We start from the raw sequence: 16,794 nt of genomic DNA, 5'->3' as shown, positions 1-16,794 counted from the left end.
GATTTAGGATGTGTAATTAATGGCAATCTTTCTCTCCATTTATTCTCAGGACATGTACTTCAAATATATATGGAATAACTTCCTGCATATACAAGTTGAAATCTGCACTGCGATGATCCTAGCAATGCCCCCAGCCCAAAGTGAAAACCCCGAAATCAACAGAGATCAGGACCAAGAGCCTGTCAGAGAAAGTCACCTCATCAAACACGTGAGGATTTATCACCCTTTACATCGATGGCATTCATGTCAGAAAAGTCAATGAACTGCTTTTTGCTCTGTGTTTTAGCTGTTTCAGAAGTGCCAGTTTATACAGAGAATTCTTGATGCATGGAGCTCCAATGAGAAGGAGCAGTAAGTACTGTTATGTCTTTTTTTTCTCATTCCACTATGAATTTAGACAATAATGCTGTTACTAGACCACTGGACTTAGAATAATATGCAAACTCTCTTGAGCTGTTTGGTTTTTACCCTTAAGGCTCAGTGTAGTGTAAGAAATGTCACCATAATGTTCCTATAGGCTTCAATAAGTGTTTTTCCTGTTTCAGGGGTGAGGGTGGACGTAGACGGGGCTACATGGGGCACTTGACCAGAATAGCCAACTCAATTGTGCACAACAGCGACAAGGGCCCCAATGGTGCGAAGATACAGCAGCTCATCTCAGGTGAGTGGGCTTTGAGAATGGAATAGTCTAATCTTGTGTTATTTATATGTGGGGCTCATACAAAATAGCGCTGGAGAAGAAAGCTGACATTTTTACGTGCCCCCAACCAATTTTTTTTTTGTTTGTTTATTTGCAACTTATTTTTTTACGTATTTTGTATATAATGTTTCCGCTACCGTCTCTTATGACTGAAAATAACTTCTGGACATCAGGACTGCGATTACTCACCACGGACCGGCAGAATGGTTTTTTTCCCTTTTAATGAGTCTGACAAGCCCGACACAAACAATATACTGCTTTCTCGGAAACAGGCCCAGATCCATGTGATTTACGTGAAGAGGCGGAGGAAAAGGGGCCGGAGGACGGGCTACCTTCGGCGAATTCGTAGGCGATCGAATAAAACCCCACTGCCTTCCATTCTGCTAGCAAACGTGCAATCTTTGGACCAAAAAATAAATTACCTACGCGAAAGATTAATCTACCAACGGGACATTCAAAACTGTAATATATAATGCTTCACGGAGACGTGGCTGAATAACGACACTATCAACATACAGCTAGCTGGTTATACGCTGAACTGGCAGGATAGAACAGTGGCGTCTGGTAAGACAAGGGGCGGCGGACTAAGTATTTTTGTAAATAACAGCTGGTGCACGATATCTAAGGAAGTCTCGAGCTATTGCACGCCTGAGGTAGAGTATCTCATGATACGCTTTAGACCAAACTATCTACCTAGAGTTTATCTGTATTTTCCGTAGCTGTTTACATACCACCACAGTCAGAGACTGGCAATAAGACAGCATTGAATAAGCTGTATTCCACCTTTAGCAAACAAGAGAACTCTCACCCAGAGGCGGCGCTCCTAGAAGCCGGGGACTTTAATGCAGGGAAACTTAAATCCGTTTTACCAAATTTCTATCAGCATGTTAAATGTGCAACCAGAGGAAAAACAAACTCTGGACCACCTTTACTCCACACACAGAGACGCATACAAAGCTCTCCCTCCATTTGGCAAATCTGACCATAATTCTATCCTCCTGATTCCTGCTTACAAGCAAAAATTAAAGCAGGGAGCACCAGTGACTAGATTAATAAAAATGGGGTCAAATGAAGCAGATGCTAAGCTACAGGACTGTTTTGCTAGCACAGACTGGAATATGTTCCGGGATTCCTCCGTTGGCATTGAGTACACCACATCAGTCACTGGCTTCATCAATAAGTGCATCGATGACGCTGTCCCCACATTGACATTACATACATACCCCAACCAGAAGCCGTGGATTACAGGCAACATCCGCACTGAGCTAAAGGCTAGAGCTGCTGCTTTCAAGGAGCGGGACTCTAACCCAGAAGCTTATAAGAAATCCTGCTATGCCCTCCGATGAACCATCAAACAGGCAAAGAGTCAATACAAGACGACGATCGAGTTGTACTACACTGGCTCTGACGCTCATCGGATGTGGCAGGTATTGCAAACCAATACAGACTACAAAGGGAAGCACAGCCGAGAGCTGCCCAGTGACACAAGCCTTCCAGACGATCTAAACTACTTCTATGCTCGCTTTGAGGCAAGTAACACTAAAACATGCATGAGAGCACCAGCTGTTCCGGAAGACTGTGATCACGCTCTCCGCAGCCGATGTGCGTAAGACCTTTAAACAGGTCAACATTCACAAGGCCGCAGGGCCAGACGGATTACCAGGATGTATACTGCGAGCATGCGCTGACCAACTGGCAAGTGTCTTTACTGACATTTTCAACCTCTCCCAGTCTGAGTCTGTAATACCAACATGTTTTAAGCAGACCACCATAGTGTTCTTGGCACAGGCACTAAGGTCACCTGCCTAAATGACTACCGACCCGTAGCACTCACATCTGTAGCCATGAAGTGCTTTGAAAGGCTGGTCATGGCTCACGTCAACACCATTATCCCAGAAACCCTAGACCCACTCCAATTTGCATACCGCCCCAACAGATCCACAGATGATGCAGTCTCTATTGCACTCCACACTGCACTTTCACACCTAGACAAAAGGAACACCTATGTGAGAATGCTATTCATTGACTACAGCTCAGCGTTCAACACCATAGTGCCCTCAAAGCTCATCAATAAGCTAAGGACCCTGGGACTAAACACCTCCCTCTGCAACTAGGTCCTGGACTTTCTGACGGGCCGCCCCCAGGTGTTAAGGGTAGGTAACAACACATCCTCAACACGGGCCCCTTGGGTGCGTGCTCAGTCCCCTCCTGTACTCCCCGTTCACTCATGACTGCACAACTCCAACACCATCATTAAGTTTGCAGATGACACAAGTGGTAGGCCTGATCAATGACAAGACAGGCTATAGGGAGGGGGTCGAGACCTGGCTGTGTGGTGACAGGACAACAACCTCTCCCTCTGTGTGATCAAGACAAAGGAGATTATTGTGGACTACAGGAAAAAGAGGACCAAGCACGCCCCCATTCTCATCGACTCGGCTGCAGTGGAAGCAGGTTGAGAGCTTCTAGTTCCTTGGTGTCCACGTCACCAACAAACTAACATTGTCCAAGCACAACAAGACAGTCGTGAAGAGGGCATGACTAAACCTATTCCCCCTCAGGAAACTGAAAAGATTTGTCATGGGTCCTCAGATCCTCAAAAGGTTCCCCAGCTGCACCATCGAGAGAACCCCCTCTCCCCCTCTTTTACACCGCTGCTACTCTGTTATCATCTATGCATAGTCATTTTAATAACTCTACCTACATGTACATATTACATTGACTCTCTACCGGTACCCCCCTGTGTGTAGTCTTGCTATTGTTGTTTTACTGCTGCTCTTTAATTACTTGTTACTTTTATTTCTTATGTTGTTTTATAACTGCATTGTTAGTTAGGGGCTCATAAGTAAACATTTCACTGTACGGTCTACACCTGTTGTATTCGGCGCATGTGACTAACATTAGTTTTGATTTGTGTTTATTTCAGAGCTCACAGAGGACGACAAAGAGAGATGGGAGGCCTTCACTTCTGGTCAGCTAGCTGACACAAACAAGAGAAACACTGTAGACCTTGTAAGTCTGATCCAGACACCTGTTACTCGATGCCAAAATATGTTTGCAAAGTACACAGAGTATTTACACTGGAAGTTGAGGTGCCAGTAGTGCCAAAGCTGTTTGAAGGTGGTCTAATGTTTGTCCTCTTAGTAATAAGGTTGTTTGCATTGTCCCCTAGGTGAACACACACCATATTCACTCATCCAGTGATGATGAGGTAGACTTCAAGGACAGCGGATTCCACCAGGATTCCTCTCTACAACAGGTAAGTCTGTAACTGGATGAGACTGTAGACGCACGGCTAAATCTGCATATTTATAGTGTTTGTAATTGTTGATAACATTATTATACTGGACTTATGTCTTGTAGTAGTACTGATATATGATTTAAAAACTAACATTAAACATGTAAGTATGCATGTGCTCTTAATCTTAACTATTAACCAATAGCTACAGTATTAGCCAATTGTTTTGAATTGTAGAACTTGAAGAATTTTGTAGTGCCAAGACTATATCATTATCGTTGGTCCTGGGTTTGCCAGGCCTTTTCTGATTATCAGATGCAACAAATGACGTCCAATTTTATTGAGCAGTTTGGCTTCAATGACGAAGAGTTTGCCGATCAGGATGATGTCGTGGAGTGAGTACTGATCCTGCATGATGTTTTGTTCATAACCTACCATTACATTGGTTGGGGTTTTTTAATAAGGGTTTGGGGAGACTAGAGCTCTAATATATTATCTGTTTAACATAACAAAGGACTGCAAACCAGTTTCTTTCTCTGTACAAGGTTTAGGTTACATGTTTGCAATTTAACATCTACATATGAAAATAATATGCCACTGTTTGGATAGTGATATCTCTAGTGTGGCGAAATAAAGCTGTAGCTAAATTGGATGCCAGTTTGAATTCGGCAACACACGAGTCAAATTTCTTTGATTCCATTTAACTAGCTGTTATTATACAGGTCTACCATTAAATTGGATACATGACTGTAAAGTTAAAAATGCTTGTCACTGTCAATAGACTGGTGGTTTGCGTGGACCAGAGTCTAGACAGTAACTTTAATTGCAAAATTCAGTTTAGTTTGGAGCAAGTAGCACACTTCTGCCCTCCTTTGTGCCACTGCTGTCTGGGTCTTGTTGTTATGTGGGCATCTGCTGGTGTTTGGGTTCCTGTGGAGAATGACCAGCTGGGAATGGCTGGTGGGGTTTCTGCAAAAGCTGTTTTTAATGTGAGTTAGTGTGCCATCATTGTCCTTCTACCTGTTACTGGGCCTCTGTAGGGAGGTGTCCTGAAGCCATTTTGCAAAGTCATTGTCTCACTAATATAACTAAACTAAACTCTTTTCTTTAACATTTCAGTATTCCCTTTGATAGAATATCAGACATCAATTTTTCCTTGAATACAAATGAAAGTGTAAGTATTTTAATGTAATGTATTATACAATTATATAGAAATGATTGTCCTTTCCAACTGTGCTCTAGGCTAGATGTAGTAAACATAAAACTGCTACACTAACTCCCAAAACATTGAAGTTTACCATTTTTATAATGCTGTACATACTATTAGCCAATGCTGATGTATGAATATGAAAAAGGTGTACATACTTATTTTCTTAGTTTATTTCCCCCATGTACAGTAAATGAAGTGGAAGCAACACAGCATATATTTTTGTGTATCTTGTGCTTTACCCTGGTACTGGTGTTGTCTTTCAGGCAAATATAGCTCTGTTTGAGGCCTGCTGTAAGGAGAAGATCCAGCAGTTTGAAGATGCAGGCTCTGATGAGGAGGACATCTGGGATGAGAAAGATGTCACTTTCGCACCAGAAGCTCAGAGATGTCCTCGGTACGGCAGTGCCTTTTGGCCATATGTAAATTAAATATCTGAAATGACTAACGTCTTACCTTCTGAGGCCTATTCAAGGCACCTGCTGATTATTTTAATGACTTCTGTCCATTTTGTGACTCGAACCATTAGGAGCTCTGGCAGTACAGATAGTGAGGAGAGCACAGACTCTGAGGAGGAGGATGTGAAACGTGATCCCTTTGAGCCTAACAATGCCAGCTCTGATGACAGAATGGAGGTGGACACGGGTGAGGGTGAGTGATTGTCCCGGACTGACACGGTTGGGTTGGTGGTTAGGTAGGTCTGTCTGGTGTGATCTCCTCAAGAAAATGCTGCATGATATGTCTTGGCTGGCTTTTTTGTGACGGCTGCCCTGTCGTTTCAGGGCCTATGTGGACAGCTAACTTTGACGACATACCCATGGACACTGGGAGTTCTACGTCGATCGGAGCACCTGCCCCAGCCACCACCACTGCCACAGCCTCCCCTTCCTCCCCTGCGGTCCTACCAGAATCTGCTGGCTGGAGCTCCCCCAATGCTTCCCCTGACACAGCCACGGGCTGGGCAGACTTCTCTAGCAACTTCTCACCAGTCAGGTAAGGGTTCATTCCACCAGCCTCAGTCCCAATACCTTATGTAGCACGATTGCCACACACATTTTCATATTGTTATCCTCCCATGTACATGCTATATACAAATATTTGGATACCCCTTCAAATTAGTGGATTTGGCTATTTCAGCTACACCCGTTGCTGACAGGTGTATAAAATCGAGCACACAGTCATGCAATCTCCATATACAAACATTGGCAGTAGAATGGCCTTACTGAAGAGCTCAGTGAATTTCAACATGGCACTCTCATAGCCACCTTTTCAACGAGTCAGTTTATCAAATGTCTGCCTTGCTAGAGCTACCCCGGTCCACTGTAAGTGCTGTTATTGTGAAGTGGAAACGTCTAGGAGCAACAAAGGCTCAGCCGCGAAGTGGTAGGCCACACAAGCTCACAGAACGAGACCACTGAGTGCTGAAGCGCTTAAAAATAGTCTCCCCAGTTGCAACACTCACTACCGAGTTCCAATCTTAACGCTACAGCATACAATGACATTCTAGACGATTCTGTGCTTCCAACTTTGTGGCAACAGTTTGGGGAAGGCCGTTTCCTGTTCCAGCATGACAAAGTGAGGTCCATACAGAAATGGTTTGTCGATCGGTGTTGAAGAATGGCCAGCACAGAGCCCTGAACTCAACCCCATCAAACACCTTTGGGATGAATTGGAACGCCGACTGCGAGCCAGGCCTAATAGCATGAAATCAGTGCCCGTCCTTGCTAATGCTCTTGTGGCTGAATGGAAGCAAGTCCCTGCAACAATGTTCCAACATCTAGTGGAAAGCCTTCCAGAAGAGTGGAGTTTGTTATAGCAGCAAAGGGGGGACCAACTCGATATTAATGCCCATATTGTTTGGAAAGAGATGTTTGACGAGCAGGTGTCCACATACTTTTGGTTGTGTAGTTTGAATAAGGATGGTGGGGACTGGTGGTCAGTTTATTCCCTTGCCTTTCCATGCATCTTATACTTGAAATTGGCTATTTTAGGAGGACAAATTTAAAGACCTTTTTTACTTTTGATCTTCCAGCCCCAAAGATCCTTTGAGGAACAATTCCCCAGTAGCGATGGAGACCTGCATAGGGACAGGGGACCCCTTGGGTGTCAACGCACCAATGCAGCCTGAAGGTGAGCTTTGCCACAGTGCCATACAGGAATAAGCATTTTACTTCTTACTCATTGATCACTGTGTAATGATGCTATCCCTGTGTGATGTCCCAGTTTCTGACCTGTGGCCAGGGGACGAGGCAGCCCAGCCAGCCAGCTACCCTGGAAGGAAAGCCGGAGCCTCGGATGCGGAGGAGACTGTCACCACTGAGACAGTCACCAATGGATCCATGAAGGAGACAGTTAGCCTTACTGTAGATGCCAAAACTGAAACTGCTGTTTTCAAGAGGTAAGGCTTCTGATAACACACCATACCCCTTTCCCCCTATCACCAATCCTTCCCTTAAAACACAGCCATTCACCTCACAGTGCATGTGGAATTGACCTCTGTGCCTTGCCAAGTTTTCTCCCTACACTGGGTGATTTCCAGCCAGGCAAAGCAGGGACACTCCAGTTGACTTGTATAAATATCTATGTACCATTTACGTATCACCAAATCTTCCCAACCTACATTGCTGTCCTTTTGTTGTTTGAGAAACTGTCCTTCACTTTAACTGCAACACTTACAACATGAGCTTCCTCTTTCTCTCTGGTGTGCGTGTGGCTTCAGAGTGTTGAAATCTTATCGGTATGTACAGCCAGTCGGGGGGCAGATGTCTGCTGTGTCTTGTTTTCATGTCAGCCACTGAGTTTATTTAATTTTTTGAAATGATTAATTATTTTGCCATCTCCATTTGCATGTCTATCTCCGATGTAATGATTTGGTTGGCGCTCGTCGTCAATGATGTCATGAAATGGCCGTTGGCCCTCAGAAAGCCTGGCAGTGGCTAATCCTGAATTGGCCATTTTCTCTTTGTGGTGTGGATTGGCAAAAGCAGTCTTCATTATGTATCCACCCCTCACTGTGCTGGTATCTCATTGGCTTCAGTTTGCAGCACATGGCATTGAGGTGGCTGGAATAAACTGGAGAGATGAGTCCTAGACTAGCAGTTGTCCTGTTATCATGCAAAACTCGGCTCTACTTGAAATTAGCTTCATTTTTAAAAATCAAAGACCTTCAAAATGCCATCTAGGTAGTTGTTTTTAGTGAATACACTTAACTTTGCCAGATCATTGTGAATTCGTTCTAAATTGACTTGCCTGGTTAAATTAAATAGCCTACCTTACATGACCGCCTCGTCAATGATTATATAACATTGGCTGTAGGACCCAAATACATAATGTCCTGGTGCGTGTTAGTTTTGCATAGTAATCACGGTGGTTTAATGACAAAAAGCAAGACTGATGGCTGACATGTTTGATCCATTCAGTGAGTTTCTAAAACGGTCATAATCACCCCATGCTCTGCTCCTCAAAGCAAGCTCACTCTTAAAAAGAGGTAAACTCCTGTAAGTGGATGGTCAGAGAATTTGCTGCTGCTTTCCATTTAGTGTACATTATGATCCTTGCATCCATTTTTTAACTGCCAACCACATTTCAACACATTTGTTTACCCCATCGCTTTGTGGTCTTTCTGGCCCATTCTGCATGCGTCAGTCTTTTCTGGCCATTGTCTTAACGGGGGGGGGTCTGTATATTTAGAAATGGCAAGAGCTCTGTAAATGTGTTCCTTTCCTCTGCAGTGAGGATGAGAAGTCTACCTCAGAGGACACATCTGCGAAGTACACTGTGGGGGAGAGTAGAACACCAGAGAAGGGTGTGTCTGCATCAGTCCAGCCTGCCAGCAACTGTCTGAAACCAAGGTCTGGCTCCATGACCATGCTGTGAACTCATACCTTCACTGGAATGGTCTAGCACTAGTGAGCTGTTTTCAGACATGCTGTTGTACCTGTTCTAATTGTCCACCAGCAGCTCATGAGTTCCTCTAATTTCCTCCCTTTCAGCAGTGCAAAACATTCAGATACAGAAAAATCTAAAGTCTCCAGTGATGCTGTTAATGGTCCTCTAGAAGAAGGAACAGCAATGGACAAAGCCAAGTAAGTGGCAGCTAGAATTAAAGGTTGTGCTGCGGATTTCCACAGTCTGGCATGTCTTATAACTAGTGTAGTCATCCAGTATGTTACATTGTAGCCTCTCTTTCTGCACCCCTACAGAACACAGCAGAGCGTGACCTCAGAGGCAGCTGTGAACGGCCCGGTGTGATATGTGGTTCCTGCCAGCCTGTTCCTGCAACTCACAGCTCTCTGCCTGGATAACCAGTAGAGGGCAGTGCAAGCCCAGTCAGAGCTGCTGCTGCACTAACTTCACCAGATCAGGACCAGCAATATTCATAATAGGCTATTACAGACAGTTGTACAGAAAGTTGGAACTGAATGAAGAGCGAAATGTAATGGATTCAGAATTTTTTTTTTTTTTTTTTTGCATTCGTTTATATACTATTGTTCTTATGAGGTTCTGTCTATCTTGCCACTCAAAGTTAAATAGTAATGTTGATATAGTTAAAATGATTGTATGAATAAAATATTTTATAAAAAAATATGTATACAGTAACAGAAGATTAATAACTGAAATATACCAATTGGAACACTTAGTGTGACCAAAAGCTGTTTTTGATAGGGTTTCCTCCTGCACAAAATCAAAAAATTTAATTTCCAACTAAATACAATAGCTGCCATGAAATGTTAATTGGAAACCAATGTTGGTCTATTTGTCAGTACGCTTGTTAGTAAAGATTCAGAATGATTTTAAATATTCAAAGTTTATTTTGCCACAGGTATTACTTTGTAAATGTTTCTTGTGTCCTTTCAACATGAGCAAGATTTGAAAACCTTTGGTATAGTTTTTAATTTATTATTAAGGTAGATGATACTAAGAGCCGTACACATGGGGTGTATGCATTCCGCAGATTCTGTTGCAAGACATTTAAAAAAATTAAGCATTTCTTAACGGAACGGCGAGAGACCTACCTGAATTTGTCCAATAGAAACTAATTTTAATCTGTTTTGGTTCTTAAGTAAACAGATTGTGTAATGAATACACCCATGTTCTCTCCCCCTTGACAACATTAAACTGTACAAACCCCAAGATGAATAACTGTAGAAGATGGTTTCCAGTTGCATGTAGCTAGTGAGTGTTAACACTGTCAGAAGGCTCGTGGTAAATGGGTCCCATTTTCAAACTTTTCCCGTATCACTCAAGTCAACCTTTCTACCTGCAAAATGATGGGGATGTAATGCATATTCTTGGTATTGCTTCAATCATGCATCAACCATTGATTCTTTTTTTTAATAAAAAGGTATCTGTGCCAGCAATGGGAAAGGGATAAACTATATAAGCTCTTTTCTACCCTATTTTCTCTGATATTACATTTCACCTTGTATTGTGCTAATCTCAAGATAATTACTCCTAAAATGACATTAATCAAACAGTGCCCATAGTCAATCTCCTGTCAGGAGACTCCTGATGTCTTACTGTAATTACTACTTGTGACTTGTCTCAACTTGCTTCCAAGGTTATTCAATGGTAAATTCACCAAGAGTATTGCTCAACTTCTACATCCTCTCACGCCTCCTTGTGAAATAGGTCAGAGTTAAATATGAATTAATATAAGATTTAGTTCATTACATTTACTTAAACTGTTCTCAGCAGCCCTGATCTACCACGCAGCAGGTAGCATAGTGGTTCAAGCATTTGGCCAGTTACCAAAAAGTTGCTGGTTCAAATACCCGAGCCGACAAGGTGGAAAAATCTGTCTGTGCACTTAACCCTAATTCGCTTCAGGGGCGCACTACTACTATGGCTGACCCTGTAAAACACATTTCACTACAGTTATCCGCTGTATGTGACTAAACAAACATGTCTAAATGAAGCAGGGAGAGGGGAGGAGAGTCTGTCAGTTAACTTACAATACGTGTAAAGCTAGTGTTGTTGGTCTGTGTACTTAAAAAATAAATTATATAAAGCCCACTTGAAACACTCCTCAAGGGCTAGGTCAGAATGTGTGAAATTCTAGGTTCAGAAGAAAGCAGGGGCACCACATAATCAACCTAGGGATCTGTTTTAAGAAACACCCACCAGTCCTCTGAGCTGCACGTCTCAGATTGGGAGCACTGTCCAATCTCAGAAATTCTGAGACAGTCAACTTCACCTTAAAAGGCACAATTAAGAGTGGTTGTTTGCTGTACCTATACCAAGTTGAGTGAAAATAAAAATGTTAACATAATCTAACTGAATGAAGAGGTAAAAACAATAGAAAGACCTATACATAACAATTATAAATTGAGTTCTATTGCAACTTTTCTGAGGATGTTGACCATTTAGTTGTCATGCGATTATGTTGCACTGAAAGTTTTCAGCAGGTGGCAGTATTTCCCAGTGACGGCCTGGTTTTCCAAAAGCATCTTGAGGTTAAGTTCATCGTTAACACCTTCGTAGGAGCATCATTAAAAGCCATCGCTACTAAAGTTGCACTTGAAAACGGACGTTATTTACCTACTGCCTCAGACCACTCACAGAACAGTGAAGTGGGTTGTTAAATGCGTTTTTCCCTACCGAGTCACTTTATACACTGAAGATCTCCGCTAAACTGCCGATTTAGACCGCCGATAACTTCACAACAAAGTTGACTACGAATACAAAGTTGCCAGTGTCTGAAATTGTTATAAACGTGAGGGATACTTTTTTTTTAATTCAAATGAAAACCAAGATGACTATACCAGGGGCTTAGGCATCAGATTGAGCAACAACAAAAAGTATACATTACTATAAAAAAAGACTGAGCCCCTCCCCCACACTCGCTATGTACAGGGATGCAAACTAGTCACCTTTTGGCGAAATTCGCCGTTTTTAATAAAAAAATCGGTGACCTACAGTTGAAGTCGGAAGTTTACATACACTTAGGTTGGAGTCATTTCAACTCGTTTTTCAACCACCACAAATTTCTTGTTAACAAACTATAGTTTTGGCAAGTCGATTAGGACATCTACTTTGTGCATGATACAAATAATTGTTCAACAATTGTTTACAGACAGATTATTTCACTTATAATTCACTGCATCGCAATTTCAGGGGGTCAGAAGTTTACATACACTGAGTTGACTGTGCCTTTAAACAGCTTGGAAAATTCCAGAAAATTATGTCATGGCTTTAGAAGCTTCTGATAGGCTAATTGACATCATTTGAGTCAATTGGAGGTGTACCTGTGGATGTATTTCAAGGCCTACCTTCAAACTCAGTGCCTCTTTGCTTGACATCATGGGAAAAATCAAAAGAAATCAGCCAAGACCTCAGAAAAAAAATTGTAGACCTCAACAAGTCTGGTTCATCCTTGGGAGCAATTTCCAAACACATGAAGGTACCACGTTCATCTGTACAAACAATAGTGCGCAAGTATAAACACCATGGGACCACGCAGCCGTCATACCGCTCAAGAAGGAGACTCATTCTGTCTCCTAGAGATGAATGTACTTTGGTGCAAAAAGTGCAAATCAATCCCAGAACAACAGCAAAAAACCTTGTGAAGATGCTGGAGGAAACGGGTACAAAAATATCTATATCCACAGTAAAACGAGTCCTATATCGATATAACCTGAAAGGCCGCTCAGCAAGGAAGAAGCCATTGCTCCAAAACTGCCATAAAAAAGCCAGACTACGGTTTGCAACTGCACATGTCTGACAAAGATCGTACTTCTTGGAGAAATGTCCTCTGGTCTGATGAAACAAAAATAGAACTGTTTTGCCATAATGACCATCGTTATGTTTGGAGGAAAAAGGGGTAGGCTTGCAAGCCAAAGAATACCATCCCAACTGTGAAGTACGGGGGTGGCAGCATCATGTTGTGGGGTGCTTTGCTGCAGGAGGGACTGGTGCACTTCACAAAATAGATGGCATCATGAGAGAGGGAAATTATGTGGATATATTGAAGCAACATCTCAAGACATCAGTCAGGAAGTTAAAGCTTGGTCGAAAATGGTTCTTCCAAATGGACAATGACCCCAAGCATACTTCCAAAGTTGTGGCAAAATGGCTTAAGGACAACAAAGTCAAGATATTGGAGTGGCCATCACAAAGCTCTGACCTCAATCCCATAGAAACATTGTGGGCAGAACTGAAAAAGTGTGTGCGAGCAAGGAGGCCTACAAACCTGACTCAGTTACACCAGCTCTGTCAGGAGGAATGGGCCAAAATTCACCCAACTTATTGTGGGAAGTTTGACCCAAGTTAAACAATTTAAAGGCAATGCTACCAAATACTAATTGAGTATGTAAACTTCTGACCCACTTGGAATGTGATGAAAGAAATAAAATCCGAAATAAATAATTCGACTATTATTCTGACATTTCACATTCTTAAAAGAAAGTGGTGATCCTAAAACAGGGAAATTTTACTTGTATCTGGCTAAGGTGTATGTAAACTTCTGACTTCAACTGTATGTGATTCGTGTAGATCTGATGAGAAAAGTTTGGGGGGGGAGCTTTGGATCATTTTGGATCACTGGCTGTAAGCGAATGAGTGATGCGCGTTTGGAGCAAGACTGGCTGAATCCAAGGCTCAGCCAATCATTCACATAACAGAATGCAGCACGCGACTGAAGAGATAAGAGACAACCAATGTGCTAGTTGCAGCTTCAGCGCGCACTCTGGAAAGACAGAGAAGAGTGGAAAGCCATCAATTTGCCAGTTAACGTCCCCTGAACGATATCGAAGAGGTAGGTGAGAAGCCTGACCATGGAGACAGGGGTGAGAAGGTGATGAAGTGTAAAAACAACTGGCAAATAGAAAGTTTGAGGTGAGGGAGAAAGTGTGGTGGAACAAGTATTGTTAGCATTGTTAAGTATCTCGCTTGCTGGATCGAATTATCCGTTAGCTAGCCAGAGAAATGTTGAGCAACATTAGCCAATTGAACTGATCAAATAATTGAGTTTATTGTGTTAAAATTAGCTGGCTAATAAAGTCAGACAGAACAACATCAGAAGAGCTAACGTTAGTAACCTAACCAATTCGTTATAGTTTTAACGTTAACTGATATACGACTCCTTGCCGTTCCTCAAGTTATAATGGGTTAGTTGCTTACTGGACCCTGGCAATCTGTGTGAAATGTTAACTAGTTAACAAACGAACTACTCTCTGTGAACTAATGTTTTCCCTCTACAGTATGTGGTTAATTCAGAATGAGAGAATTAGGTGAAAATTAGGCATTGCTTGTTAAACAAGTGGATTCAGGGATCAAGTGTAGCTGGAGCTGGGCCTGGCTTAAGCTGGATCCCACTATGGTGAAAGGAACACCACACACTTTCCCTCTTTCTCACTTTTTCAATACAGTGGATAAAAAGGGGTATGCCAGGTGTACTCTCTGCCTGAAAGAGATCAATTATGCCAACAAAGGGTATCATGCTCTGCTGGCACATTGTAGAACAGATGACCACAGGCAGAAAGTGTACAATGTAATAATGTGCAGTGTAGCCCAAAAATATTGCTTTTGTTGTGTTACTTGACAGTAACACTTGTGTGTGAGTGAGGGGGGATTATTAAATTTTTTACTCAGTGAATGTTATTTTTGCACACATGTAGCCTTGTACACTTGATCGATATCTACTATAGTGACCACTATAATAGAGCAAAAATAGAATCTTTGTTTCATTCTATTTCTACTTTAATATGTTTTTTTCCCAAGTGCAATATTTAGATGTGTGTGTGGTCACACGCGTTCTGTTATAAAAGCTTTCATGGCTAACTGCAATATTAGTGTATTGTTTTTTTCTCAAGACTTGAGTGTCATTTGCAGTAAAGTCTAGGCAACACATAAAATTGGATTGCTTTCTTTACATTTTTTAGCTGTGAGTTAGGTTCACATTAACCACTTTTTATTTTATACACTGAGACTGATCATGTAGATCATATTATTTGTTGTTTAATTAAAACCTGCATTTCGCCCTAGCATGGACTTTTTGCATGTTTCAGTGCAACAACAAAAAAAAGTGTCACCTTTTTGGGCCCTCACCAGTTTGCATCCCTGTATATATATATATATATATATATATATATATATATATATATATATATATATATATATATATATATATATATATATATATATATATATATATATATATATTTATATATATATATTTATATATATTTTTTTTTACCTTTATTTAACCAGGTAGGCTAGATGAGAACAAGTTCTCATTTACAACTGCGACCTGGCCAAGATAAAGCAAAGCAGTGTGACAGAAACAACAACACAGAGTTACATGGAATAAACAAGCGTAACACAATAGAAAAATAAAGAAAGTCTATATACAGTGGGGGGAAAAAGTATTTGATCCCCTGCTGATTTTGTACGTTTGCCCACTGACAAAGAAAGGATCAGTCTATAATTTTAATGGTAGGTTTATTTGAACAGTGAGAGACAGAATAACAACAAAAATATCCAGAAAAACGCATGTCAAAAATCTTATAAATTGATTTGCATTTTAATGAGGGAAACAAGTATTTGACCCCCTCTCAATCAGAAAGATTTCTGGCTCCCAGGTGTCTTTTATACAGGTAACGAGCTGAGATTAGGAGCACACTCAAGAGGAGTGCTCCTAACTGCAGCTTGTTACCCGTAAAAAAGACACCTGTCCACACAAGCAATCAATCAATCAGATTCCAAACTCTCCACCATGGCCAAGACCAAAGAGCTCTACAAGGATGTCAGGGACAGGATTGTAGACCTACACACAGCTGGAATGGGCTACAAGACCATCGCCAAGCAGCTTGGTGAGAAGGTGACAACATTTGGTGCGATTATTTGCAAATGGAAGAAACACAAAAGAACTGTCGATATCCCTCGGCCTGGGGCTCCATGCAAGATCTCACCTCGTGGAGTTGCAATGATCATGAGAACGGTGAGGAATCAGCCCAGAACTACACGGGAGGATCTTGTCAATGATCTCAAGGCAGCTGGGACCATAGTCACCAAGAAAACAGTTGGTAACACACTACGCCGTGAAGGACTGAAATCCTGCAGCGCCCGCAAGGTCCCCCTGCTCAAGAATACATATACATGCCCGTCTGAAGTTTGCCAATGAACATCTGAATGACTCAGAGGACAACTGGGTGAAAGTGTTGTGGTCAGATGAGACCGAAATGGAGCTCTTTGACATCAACTCAACTCGCTGTGTTTGGAGGAAGAGGAATGCTGCCTATGACCCCAAGAACACCATCTCCACCGTCAAACATGGAGGTGGAAACATTATGCTTTGGGGGTGTTTTTCTGCTAAGAGGACAGGACAACTTCACCGCATCAAAGGGACGATGGACGGAGCCATGTACCGTCAAATCTTGGGTGAGAACCTCCTTCCCTCAGCCAGGGCATTGAAAATGGGTCGTGGATGGGTATTCCAGTATGACAGTGACCCAAAACACACGGCCAAGGCAACAAAGGAGTGGCTCAAGAAGAAGCACATTAAGGTCCTGGAGTGGCCTAGCCAGTCTCCAGACCTTAATCCCATAGAAAATCTGTGGAGGGAGCTGAAGGTTCGAGTTGCCAAACGTCAGCCTCGAAACCTTAATGACTTGGAGAAGATCTGCAAAGAGGAGTGGGACAAAATCCCTC

General features: G+C 42.1%; 1 protein-coding gene across 5 annotated transcripts in view; it reads left to right on the top strand.

Moving 5' to 3' along the window:
• LOC115151829 (serine/threonine-protein phosphatase 6 regulatory subunit 3) overlaps nt 1-10,523 on the top strand; it is a 29,446-nt gene extending 18,923 nt beyond the window's left edge. Inside the window, exons 11-25 of one of the 5 annotated variants that reach the window (XM_029696091.1) lie at nt 50-208; nt 287-351; nt 546-661; nt 3,627-3,712; nt 3,873-3,959; nt 4,287-4,333; nt 5,058-5,112; nt 5,412-5,542; nt 5,675-5,796; nt 5,928-6,138; nt 7,178-7,275; nt 7,369-7,543; nt 8,877-8,996; nt 9,141-9,230; nt 9,348-10,523. In XM_029696091.1, the coding sequence (XP_029551951.1) occupies nt 50-208; nt 287-351; nt 546-661; nt 3,627-3,712; nt 3,873-3,959; nt 4,287-4,333; nt 5,058-5,112; nt 5,412-5,542; nt 5,675-5,796; nt 5,928-6,138; nt 7,178-7,275; nt 7,369-7,543; nt 8,877-8,996; nt 9,141-9,230; nt 9,348-9,396 (1,611 nt within the window). In that variant the 3' untranslated portion in view covers nt 9,397-10,523. Of the gene's footprint in view, nt 1-49; nt 209-286; nt 352-545; nt 662-3,626; nt 3,713-3,872; nt 3,960-4,235; nt 4,334-5,057; nt 5,113-5,411; nt 5,543-5,674; nt 5,797-5,927; nt 6,139-7,177; nt 7,276-7,368; nt 7,544-8,876; nt 8,997-9,137; nt 9,231-9,347 lie in introns of all 5 variants that reach the window. The other 4 variants (XM_029696090.1, XM_029696089.1, XM_029696088.1 and 1 more) reach the window with 4 other exon arrangements.
• Nucleotides 10,524-16,794: the final 6,271 nt, after the last annotated feature.

The sequence above is a fragment of the Salmo trutta genome, chromosome 17 (assembly GCF_901001165.1).
Source record: "Salmo trutta chromosome 17, fSalTru1.1, whole genome shotgun sequence".
NCBI classification, from domain to species: Eukaryota; Metazoa; Chordata; class Actinopteri; order Salmoniformes; family Salmonidae; genus Salmo; species Salmo trutta.
The sequence above is the reverse complement of the archived record's forward strand: the minus strand, read 5'-3'. Positions and strand labels throughout refer to the sequence as shown.